Genomic DNA, 12,049 nt, shown 5'->3' with positions numbered 1-12,049 from the left:
AAGTCGAACATAGCCAAATGAAATATATATATATATATATATATATATATATATATATAAAGGTATATATATTTTAGAAAATATATATATACCCCTATTTTAGAAAATATATATATACCCCTTAAAAATAGAACGTAAAAAAGAACTATCACTGTAGCTATATACAATTTTCTTTTTTCGTTCATTCAGTAATGCGAGTCAAACGACATCTTAAAATTATACAGCAGATGGAAATATATATATGCGAAAATAATGTTGTTATCTGCTCAAATTATCTCATTTGCAATCCCTTATATTCGTAATACCACAGTTTTTCTATGTAACGCAAATTAAATCGGAATTATCACAAATCGAACTATCAAAATCTCTCTAGGGAGCTATTGTCAGAATATTCGGTAATTCTCCGCAATATTGAAGTAATTGGGACAGAGCTATAAAATTATATCTTTTACAGAATTATAAAATACTAATATAATGATTCTTTCTGTGGACATATATATCTTATTTATCAAATATAATTCGCACAAAGGTAGCATATTAAATTTCAAGCTTAACTGATTGTGCTACAAAACGCATAAAAGAACCTCGAGTCGCTAAAACTGATCATTAGTTGGTATTAATGACTACAATTGTTTACAATTTTTTACAAATATCCAGAGTTTCTCCCCGCCTACTTCTCGGATCACAATACACTTCAAGAGTACATGTGTGTGGGAGCAAAAATAGCATATGCTATTGACTGAGGTCGCTTACAACAGCTTAAAACCAAAGATTCACAATATATAAATTATATCAAAAGGCATTCAGTTTCTTTTAGTTACAGATTTTCTCAACATGAATCTTTCTTCAGCAAAAAGTCCATGAAAGTTAAATATTATTTCTATAATTAGGCCTTCAAACTTTCCTGAAGGAGACATTAAATGTCAGAGAATCTGTCACTGATTATGAGAGGAAGCTCTGTGTAATAAATATATTTGTATTATAAAATTTGAGAGTTAACAAAATCGCGATCTATTTGCAAGGATATCTAACTTTTTATGAGTATTCAATATTTTTCGATATTAAGTGAAATTATATAGAATTTATAAAATGTAAAAAAAACGGGGCTACCCAAGATTTAAAAACTGATTATATTCTTCCGTTACGTAACATTGCCTTACAACATATTTTTACAAAGTGTATGTCATTAATGTGTACATGGTAGTTTTGTTAAGATTTTTACAATTATATTATAATAGCAAAAAAAAAACTTAATTACAAAATTAATATAAATTGTTTTACATATGTGTCAAAAACTTTTGCTAATATCAATATTGTCAATCCACTGAAATGGAACGGAAATCTAGTTTAGAGCTGAAAATTTTCCGACATGTCAGTACAAACTGATACATCGTTTCGTCATGTGTTGTGTGATATACTCAGTTACATAAATAAAATGACCAACACCGCAAGTGTGTGTACATCAAAATGTAGAATAGATGTATCAAAGAAGTATTGACAATTAATTTACTTAACTGACAAAAATGTAGAAAAAATAAACTATGTATATTATATTGCAGATGTTTAAAAAGTCAATAAAAATATCTTTGGGAAGGAGGAGGAAGAAGGCTCCTACATTATCTGCATAGAAATGAGAAACGCTGTTTCAAATATGGCGTGAGAGAGGGAACAATATTCTTCAAGAGTTTAAAACCAGCAGATAAAATCAGTTCTGTCCATTTTTATAAAAATTTATATTCCCTAAATTTTTCTCCTACCTGTAGATTTTCTTCTACTTGTTGAACGTTTAGGACGACGACACTTTATTCGTGCTATATTCGACCAAGGTAATGAAAATTCACTGAAAAGAAAATAATAATTATATCACAATTATTTAATATACTTATATATATATAAATACATAAAAATTTACTTGCAAAATGTGTACATTCAAGAAACTCATTTCCTTACTTTGGAGTAAAACTAGGAATAAGAGAGCCAAATGCAGTTACTGGCAAGTGTGGATCCACTTGGAGACTTTGAATTTGTTCTACATCAGGCCACAAGGACGTAACAGTTTCCTCCTCCATGGACGAGGGACAAGGACCAGTATGATTAGTATTATAGCACGTAGCTTGATGATTTTGGCGTTCTTGCCTTTGTTTTAATTTCTCTATATGCCTTTGTTCCCTGATAATTGTGATAAAATTAAGATATAAATCAAATTGTGATATTCCATAGAGATGATATATATCGAGTAAAGATTTACAAACCTTATCCTCTGCACATCCCATCGCTTCCTTCTCCTCTCGTCATTCTCCAATTTCAAATGTCTCTTGTTAAAAATCTCATCGTCTAAGTTCTCGGTTCCCTCCATCGTATAACAACTTGTGTATACCTTCACTCTCCAATTTGGAATTTCAAGAGAACTACTTGTTTCTACTGGACTGGACTGTTTCAGACTTAATGTATAATTTGAATCCCCTACGGCTGTATAATAGTGTTCTTCCGTTGTGAGAAAGGACTCTTTCTTCACGAGAGATTTTGCTTTCCTATCGCTCTTCCTATTGATCTCGTGTAAAGTCTGACCTAATACCTTATCCTGTATACCGTCAGTACTAACATTCGACGAGCAGGAAAGCCCCCTCTTCTTCTTACTACCCGTAGACACTGGGGTTGGATCCGATCGTCTCTTCTTCTTCTCTTCCCATTCAAACCTAGACTCGTTAGGCTCTTGCTTCACTTCAAGCTTAATTTGATTATCGAGTGGCTCCTGCTTGACAGTAGTGATACCGCCGCTAGTGTTTAGACGTATCTTAAAGCTCTCATGCAAAGTATTGCCACCCTCGCATTGAACGTTTCTGTGCAACTCGCTCGTCGACGGTACGTTTACAGAATTGACACTGGTAGGCGAACAAGTACCCAAGTGTTCCGAACTCGTCGAATTCTCACCAAATTCAGATCTCAGTTTCTGAAGACTCACACGCCTCTCCATACGCTCCAGGCGTAGTTTTAACTGCAACAGACAACCGAAACGACGTTCCATAATTGTCATGATATTTAAAACGCGTCTACGCATATAGATATTTAAATGCTATTTACACTCCTCGTGTACCGTCTGTACACAATCTTCCTCTCTTCGCAAATCATGTTAAATTGTTTCGCGAACTGTTTCGTGTCTCGTTACTCTTTCTCCCTCGCAATAGGAACAGGAACACAGACAGGTTAACTCGACGGACCCGCGCTCTGTCATTCGCGCCGTCAATGAAACACGAAACACTATCTACTCTACCCGGTTCGATCTCGAGAAGCGAGACCGATCTACGTATCGGTATTCGAGCACGTTATCATTTGTATCGTCGCGCGGCATGTAATTGCGTCTCTCCTCCCTAACTGTCTAACTGTCATTTTCAAACATGTCGAACACCATCAAGCATCGAAAACGTTGTTCCCCGCGAATGAAACGTCTCTAAGTTTCTTTCTCCTCTTTTTTTCTCTCTCTCTCTCTCTCTCTCCGTGCGGTTCCAATGCGGAAGTAGCGCCACCATGTGTTGACACCGCGCAGTTGACCTTCACGGTCAACCTGTTCCCCGCGCGCGCTCTGTGTTTAGGTTAGGACGGCCTAGAGAGAGGGAGATTGACACTCGCGAGCATGTGTGCGCGGCATGTTTTTACAAAATGGTGCCAGAGGCAAATCGCGCCGGTGGAAAAAAAGAAGGGAGCGAGATTGACGAGCAAGACCCGCGCGCCCGTTTCTCTCACGTCGAGGCGGCGCGTTCGAAGCCTCCTCGTTACGATCGATATCGGCGATGACGACCGCGAAGACGAGAACCGAGAACAGGCTACGAAGACTCGATCCGCGTGTGACGTTTACGTCCCGCAATCTTCTCTCTCTCTCTCTCTCTCTCTCTCTCTCGATTCACGCGCGAGATCATGATAGAGGGCTTTCTATGGCGCGAGTTTGGATGCGGAGTGTGTTCGAAAGTGTGGATTTGGATAGTATTATTTTGAAATGAAGTGACGGCTGCACGAGCGTTGTGATGTACATTTTAAAACAATCGCCGAATTTCAAGTTTTCCTCTTTGACATTTTCTAGTTAAATTATTACGCTTTCGGGGATTAAACCGTCTCTTACATCTCAAGAAACTTATATAATTTTTACTAACAAACGCAAGATAATAGACGGTAAACAAATATTTTCTAAATTAAAGACTTATGTCACGCAATCTTTTAACATTAAATTTTATCCGTGTCTAAAGTCTCTCTTTAAAGTACACACGATACAATTATCGCGATGCTCGCACGAAAATCGGACACCGACGAGTGAATGGGATTGGAGGACACGAGTCGGGTTTTAAATTGAAAAAGTCGCTCGATGACTCACTGCCATTCACTTCACCTCGTTTTACCGCATCTCTCGATCGCCAGAATACACAGTGACTTATTGTTAGATTCAAACGACAATCACACCTGTCTCAAAACAAGTTTTTCGCATTAAAATAGATCATCCACCCTACCTGTCGACTTTGCAAATTACGATAACAAACGACATTAAGAGACAAAATGAAAGGGATCGACGTAATTATAGTTTCATTCTACGAGTATAAAAGTTTAAATCATATATCACAGATTTAAACATTTTTCTATCTCTCTATTTTCTCCATCTATATATATCATCAAATGTCATCACAGCCATGTGACTGATCACCGAAAAGCACGATGTGTATACAAGTAAAAAAAGAGAACTTTTCAATTTTTCCGAGAATCATCAATTCACTATTTTACATCTCCCTTGGATTCATCGATTTCTCATGGGGGAGGGAGAAGCGGGTATTAAAAAACACTGGGAAAAAAAAAAAATAAAATAAAACCATCCTCCACGTGTCATGTACCGTCTCGTTTTCCTGGCGCAGCGCGGCGAGGAGCTTATCCTTGGTGACTATCTGCTCGGATTGTTGCTGGATGAGATCGAGATGCAGCAGCAACAGCTCCTTCAGGTGCTTGACCTCGGTGAGATCGTTCTGACGGGGCTCGTTGCCGCGAAGGGGGCTGACGCCGAGGGCCGCGGCCGCGGCCGGTGCCCCGCCGTCGGTCATGCTGGCGTACATATGATCGAAGTCGCAGGGGAAGCTGAGGATGCCGGCGGCGGCGGCAGCGGCGGCTGCGGCGCTGCTGCTGTTGATGACGGGCTTGACGTCGTCGCAGTCAACCTCCTGGAACTCCTGGCCGCGCGCGTTGTTGCAATTGTTGCCGTTATTGGCACCGAGCCCGACGTTGCTCATCATCATTGTCGGAGGATGATTATTGTTGCCGCTGGCGATCGCGTTGCTGCTTGCCGTCATCATAGCCGACGACGCCGAGGACGATGACGACGACATTGCGATGGTATTGCGAACGGCGTTGGCCGCCGCCGGCGACGACGACGTCGTCGTCGTCGTCGTCGCGCTGGACAGGTGCTCGTTCATCGCCGCGACCATGTTGTTGCCGCGATTGTGATAGTGGCGATGATTCTCGTCGTCCTCGTCGTCGTCGTCGTCGTCGTCGTCGTCGTCTTCGTCGTCGTCGTCGTCGTGAAATAACGGCGGCGCGGCGTCAACGATAACGACGGCGGCGGTATTTGTGGCGCTGCTGCTGTTGCTGATACTGACTATCCTCGCGTCGGTGCTACCGGCACCGTGAAGCAGCAACGGCGTCGTCGTCTCGACGCTGCTCAGCGCGAGTCCACGGCGTTCCGTCGTCGTGACGACGTCATCACCGTCATTAGACACGCGCGTCGTCGCCGAGGATAATGATGCGTCGGCGACAACGTAGGTGTAGCAGCGGTAACCACTGTCGTGGATGCGCGATACTGTTGCCTCGCGACTGGAATTCACTGGCGTCGTGCCGCGGGCGTCGGGCAACGTCACGACGGCGCCGTCGATAATAGCGGTCTCGACGACCGCGGGTGCACCACTGTTACCAACACCACTGATATCGTTGTAACCAATACAACTCCTCGAACCAAACACACGTCCACTACTACAGCTGCTCACACGGCCCTCCTCGCCCCCACTTCTCCTATCTCGTCTGCCGCCGCTGACAGCGCCGGTGACGGTGACGGTGACGGCGGCGGCAGCGTCGACGCTGTTCTCACCGTTCACGAGTCGCTCGAACGGCGAGCCGACGTTTGACATCTTCTTGCCGCGGACGCGGCGATGGCGTCGCCGTCGCCGCGGCGGCTACCACGCGCATTTGCGGCCGCCACGAGGGTACCACGCGCTTGCCCCGCGCACATTAATCGTCTCTAAGGTGCGCGTACGGTACGCGGCGACAACAGTAACGCGGAACACCGCCGTCATCCGTCAACCTTCGAGCGACGCGATACGAACAGACACGTAGCCTCTGACGCGAAAAACCGACTCTTTTCCACTCCCTTACTTTCCCTCCTGCTCCTGTTATGAGGGAAATATGTTCACGACGTTACGGACGAACGCGAATCGCGAATGCGAGTGCCAGCGCGAGCACGCACGAGGTGTGCGAGCGCGGCGCCTCCGCTTCGTGTTTACTCCAACGAGACGACGCGCCGTCTCTCCGTTGCAGTTCATTATTTCCCGTCAGAGGCCGCCATCTACTTATACATGCAATTTTTCATATAATTTATTAGATATAATTTTCATTAAAAAATTTTAATAAAATATAAACATTTTTTAGAAAATAAATCTGTAAGAGAGAGAGAGAGAGAGAGAACTTCTTTCCACGATCATTTTGCGATATCGATCGTTTTATCACTATATTTTCTTGGCGTCGCGAAATAAATGTGTAGATTAATCAGCTGAGGAGATAACTGTCGATGGTAAATGGTGAGAAAATGTTAGTTGCGAGCAACAATATTTTTATTTAATTCGGTTAGATATCATTTTCGAAGCTATATGTATCAATATTAAATAAATATGTATACTCGCAAATCAAATTTTAATAAATGGAGATTGTTGTTAGTACTATATAAAAAATATGTTTTATATGATTTTTAAAAAGTAAAATATTCTCAGTATTTTTATAGAATAAAATATGCATATTAGCTATATCATTCTTTATATTTATTAGACAATACGATGCATAAAGATTTTCGAGTAATATAAAATGATAAATATATATATATAGTTTTGCTCTTAATATTCCAATCTTTTTATTTAGACGATATTATCGGCATCGAGTATCATATAAATTATAACGCATTGTAAACATTTTGTGTAACACTTAATGATACATTTCATAGGCAGATACACATTAATAGAGATTCTTTGAATTTTGATTAAATCTTAATTATCTAACAAATATCTTTTCACATACAAATAATGGATTACAGAGTACAGCGTTATTTTTTTCGATCGATACAGATACCAGGGGCACTCTCTCTCTTTCTACAAAAATTGATAGATTTATTTATAAAAGAATCATCTAAAACTAAATACTAATAACTGCATTGCAAAAACTTATACGATAATTAGCAATCAATTAGCTAAAGATAAATGACAAGTTTGTATTATTTACAGTTTTGCGACAAGCAAATCGTTCGATTATTACACTTCAAATACACAGTATTCGCCTCTAGAAAAGACTGCTAGATAACGTACATATAATAAACTTCGAATTTCGCTTTTTGAATATATAATAAATTTCAAATAAGGTAAATGAAAATCAAATATTGATTTATTTAGAGTTCATTATTATAGGCAACTTAGTTTTCCTTTCATTTTATAGTAAAAATCTGTCATTATGTTAATACTAAATTGATAATTATACAAATGAGTATTCTTTGAGAAGTGTGTACATAGCGTAAAAACAAAATACACTATATCCATCTGCAATTTACGAGATAACAATCAGTTCCTGAGTTGCGTTTAGTATATGTATCGTATCGCATGTTTTTTTTTCTTTATATATATATGAAATTAATCTAAATATTTTAAAAATATATATGATAACATTGATATATCCTTCTTAAACGTTAATCAACTCTACGTGCATATACATAAATATAATATTATTTTCTCTATGCTATACAATACTAGTCTTTACATTTTTGTATTTACAATTGTATCTTAACACATTATTCTCGTTCTCATTCGAATAAAACTTGCGCTTCGGGTTCATGTAATAAAATATTCTCCAAATTTCTGTTATAAATTATTTCATAAAAAAGCAGTTAATACATTTTGCTCACGAATATAAGGTCTATTCACATTATACGATAACACGCGACAAAACATTCTTCGCATCTGCAAGGATGCGGAAAGACATACACACAAGTACATTTATAGTATACGTGTACAAGTATGCTTATGAAACTATATTTTATTATATCGTCGTATAATGTGAATCGACGCTAATCCTTCTTTTTTTTTCAACAACGATTATTTAAATTTCCTTTATAGTAATGCGATACAATTATTTGATAGTAGGAACACAAGCTTTTCTCACGCGCTATAAAACCGTTATTCTATAAAAAATATCCCAATTGTATTCGTTATTGTGATATTTTTAAAACATGATATATTATTTCGTGCTATTCTCCGTATAAAAAAAAATTTGTCTAGCAAAGCGATAGAAATCTATCGATATAAAATGAATCGGACGTTTTCGAAAATAAAAGTAAAATCAACCAGCACGTAAGATTCTTCTAATGTCACACTTGATCTAGAGGTCTTTTCGTGACTAGAGCTGTAATTCTTCGTATCGTAGCGTATGTTATATCGTTGTTTCCAATGTAAGAAACAAATTAAAAGTCGAAAAGACTTGGTGAAAGAATTGTATTCTTTGTGCTGGTCTCGCGCCATTTAAATTGCTCACCATTTTTGCGATAACTTTTCTTCGCTGTGGATGCAACATATATATATATATATATAAATATATAGGAACTAAGATTATAAGTTTATAACTTATAAACCAGGCGCGCTTGTGAAAGGACTTGCGCGCGCATGCGCGACTTGACGTTGTCCTTGAAATATTTCACTCGTATTCGAAGCTTTTGCACAACAGAGTTCCCGAATCAAATAACTAGGAATAAAAAGAATTTAATAGTTAAATAGTAAAAAAAGTTAAAATTTTCGGATTTCTCTCAATAATTGGCACTAATTAATAATTGTACGGATTACGCTTCAATTATGTTAGATATATCGTAACGAACATTGCAATTATGCGTAAATGTTCAACGTTAATACCAATCCGATGAACTTTCATACAGCGCATTGGACATAGTGTTGGAAGCGCTTTGATAGATCGTAGGTAGAGTAAACTATGTGCCACTTTCGTCGAACCGCCGAGTTCCTCGATAGAGATAGAGATAGAGATAGAGAACGCATTGACCGTTCAGATTTCGTGCCAATAGAGATTTCGTTCTTTCAGAAAACATTTTTTTCTCATTTTCTTTTACTATTCTCTTCATTGGTACGATATTTGTCTAAACATACTGCTGATTTCCTCCATGGTTTTGTTTTTCGTCTCCGGCACCTTCTTATATATGAAGAGTGTGAAGAACAATTGCAGCACAGCGAAGATGATGAACACGTAAGCACCTAACGCTTCCTGTAACGGCAAGAAGCCGATACTGACGATGAAGTTCGCGGTCCAGTTCACAGCAATGGCAATGGAGGTGGCGGGCGGACGGGCGGATTGACTGAACAATTCGGATACCAAAAACCACGGGATACTTCCCGGTCCTGTGGCGAATAAGACGACAAACATGATGACGAGCACGATCGAAAAGTATGCTGCCACTCGTGATGTATCCTAAAAAAAAAAAAAAAAACGGAAATAGATTTGATTGCAGTTTCAACTTTCTCTTTCGAATATCTTCGTGTCTACCTTTCGTGATCCCAATCAAAGACAAGGATACTTACAGCAAATACGAGACAAATGGCGAGCAGAACGGTGTCCACAAACATGCCACTGAATCCGACCAGGAGCAACGTTTTTCTGCCTGCCTTTTCTACCAACACTAGAGAGACCATGGTCATTAAGACATTCATCGCACCGACTCCCATAGTGGCGTTCTGCGCGGCAGTTTTGTCCAACTGCGCCATCATAAAGATCTTTGTCGAGAAGAACATGACGGCATTGATGCCAGATAGCTGTTGAGCAAACATAATCATGATAGAGATGAAGAGCGGAATGCGGAGCGCCGGATTCACGAACAGCTCGCGCACGGTGACCTTCGGTATCAACTTCACCGATTCATACTCCGTACGCATCTCTTCCATCTCGTCATGAACTTCGATCGTGCCGCGTAGCCAGGCCAACGCTGGGGAAAGAAAAACGATCTTTGTGAGAAAGAGCAAGATTCAGCTATTTTATGTCTATATTTTTATAGACTGTATCCTTCACGTTCATATTATTCGTAATCTTTTATTCATCCGTTTACCTCTTTGCGCGTCCATGTCCTTGCCACGGCTAAGTAATAGGTACTTGGGACTCTCTGGACAAAGCGGTAACGTGCACATCTGGAAGATTGCCGGCACGATTGTCAGGCACAGCAGCAACGGCCATTGGTCGGCGGTGCCGAGGATTTGATTCAGACCGAGGATCTGCGACACTAGGATCGAGATGGTGATGACCAGCTGGTACACCGTGCCCACGGCGCCGCGTAAATGCACAGGCGAGATCTCGGCCAGATACATTGGTGCCAAACCGGCGTTCAGCCCGGCGTTTATACCGATCAGGAATCTACCGAAGATTATCATCTCGTAGCTCTTCGCTGCCTTGGCGCTACCCTCGAAGATCACGGTAAGCACCACTAGGATGTTGTTCAGCAGCAGACCGCCCTTTCTACCGAAGCGATCCGCCACCCAGCCTACCATGGAACCCCCGATCATCCCGCCGACGCAGAATATCGATACCGCCACAGACCAGATCATCGTCACTTCCGACTGACTCGTCGGCACGCCCGTACGATTCGCCTTCAGCTGGCTGATCCAGTCTTCGATAAGCTGGATAAAAACGTTGAAACATTTATTAATCATTTTTCGTTTTTTATTCTCGTTATAGTTTCGTTCACTTCTGCGTCACAGGCATCAGGTTTACAAATATTTTATTTGTTATATCATATATTTTATACGATTCCGTCGTGACTCTGACATAATAATAAATATCGTAATACTGTCGCTATATTAAGAAATAAGTAAATGTAACAGTCTCGGATTCTCTGATATTGCAAATAACTAACGTAAGACGTTGCAAAAGGTGTCTGACAATTAAATTGATGCGAAAATTCGTCATACCTGTTGAGGCGCGTTAACCACACCAGTGTTGTACCCATGTTGGAAGGATGAACCGAGAGCGGCTGCCGCGATAGCGAATGCTAATCGGCCGTTGAGACCCTGCGACAAAAAATGATATCGCTACTTTAAAATTCTGATACGAATTTCTGATGAATATCTTATCGAATACAAAAATAACATTAACATATTAATAATCAATATATATATAAATATAAATATAACATAAATATCACATAAGATAACATTTGAATATAACACACATTATTCGTTAAATTTGCGTATAATTAATTATATAAAATATAAATTCGCACACTTTTAAACTTTTTTTCATATATCAAATATTTAACGGTAAACGTTTTTCGCTCGAGATAATAGAATATTATAATTCTCGAAAAAAAGAGATGGAAGTTTTGAAAACATTCTCGAAAGGAATAGAATCTATTGATAGCGATCTCAAAACGATTATTATAAATGCGCAACGTCATTGTTCTTTCTTGAAATGCAGATGTCGATAATGCCGATAAAACGTGCGATATATTAATGAAGTGATGAATATGCAATGTGCAAGTGTAATAGGATGCATTTTGCTCGACATCAAAAGTCAAATTGAAAGAATCAAGCATCTGTCCACGAGTAGCAAGATCTCATTCAGAATATTATTTTGTCCCATATAACGATCCCGTATCTTTGTCGCGGTTTAAATTAGAGCATATGTACGTGATTCTATCTTTTTTTCTAGAGCATTCGAAAGAGAAGTTGTTGCAATTTCACAAGACCGGATCTTTCGTGGTCTCTCCCGTTCTGTATTTTTTTTT

At 39.6% G+C, this 12,049-nt stretch overlaps 2 protein-coding genes across 6 annotated transcripts in view; both read right to left on the bottom strand.

The window, feature by feature from the left end:
* Positions 1 to 1,109: 1,109 nt before the first annotated feature.
* LOC115245580 (male-specific lethal 1 homolog) lies at positions 1,110 to 6,594 on the bottom strand. Its single transcript, XM_029823963.1, has 4 exons — positions 4,872 to 6,594; positions 2,253 to 2,995; positions 1,951 to 2,169; positions 1,110 to 1,840 (listed from the first exon to the last, which is right to left on the bottom strand). Exons 1-4 carry the CDS (start codon positions 6,150 to 6,152, stop codon positions 1,741 to 1,743), a joined length of 2,343 nt encoding a protein of 780 aa, XP_029679823.1. The 5' UTR covers positions 6,153 to 6,594; the 3' UTR covers positions 1,110 to 1,740.
* Positions 6,595 to 7,033: 439 nt separating this feature from the next.
* The window catches only part of LOC115245581 (solute carrier family 2, facilitated glucose transporter member 1-like), a 28,010-nt gene continuing 22,994 nt past the window's right edge, over positions 7,034 to 12,049 (bottom strand). For 4 of the 5 annotated variants that reach the window (XM_029823964.1, XM_029823966.1, XM_029823969.1 and 1 more), the window contains 4 exons: positions 11,235 to 11,333; positions 10,379 to 10,943; positions 9,858 to 10,258; positions 9,400 to 9,747 (listed from right to left, as the gene is read on the bottom strand). In XM_029823964.1, the coding sequence (XP_029679824.1) occupies positions 9,400 to 9,747; positions 9,858 to 10,258; positions 10,379 to 10,943; positions 11,235 to 11,333 (1,413 nt within the window). Of the gene's footprint in view, positions 9,748 to 9,857; positions 10,259 to 10,378; positions 10,944 to 11,234; positions 11,334 to 12,049 lie in introns of all 5 variants that reach the window. The other variant, XM_029823965.1, reaches the window with a different exon arrangement.

The sequence above is a fragment of the Formica exsecta genome, unplaced genomic scaffold, assembly GCF_003651465.1.
Source record: "Formica exsecta isolate Colony F162 unplaced genomic scaffold, ASM365146v1 scaffold122, whole genome shotgun sequence".
NCBI lineage: Eukaryota > Metazoa > Arthropoda > Insecta > Hymenoptera > Formicidae > Formica > Formica exsecta.
Note: the sequence above shows the minus strand (reverse complement) of the source record. Positions and strands in the feature narration are given on the sequence as shown.

Excerpts from the sequence above, each read along its gene's own strand:
- LOC115245580 (XM_029823963.1), bottom strand. The coding sequence starts at position 6,152 with ATGTCAAACGTCGGCTCGCCGTTCGAGCGACTCGTGAACGGTGAGAAC. Across the intron at positions 2,170-2,252 it reads TGGGATGTGCAGAGGATAAG|GGAACAAAGGCATATAGAGA; the intron begins GTTTGTAAATCT and ends CACAATTATCAG. Across the intron at positions 1,841-1,950 it reads ATTCCTAGTTTTACTCCAAA|TGAATTTTCATTACCTTGGT; the intron begins GTAAGGAAATGA and ends TTTTCTTTTCAG.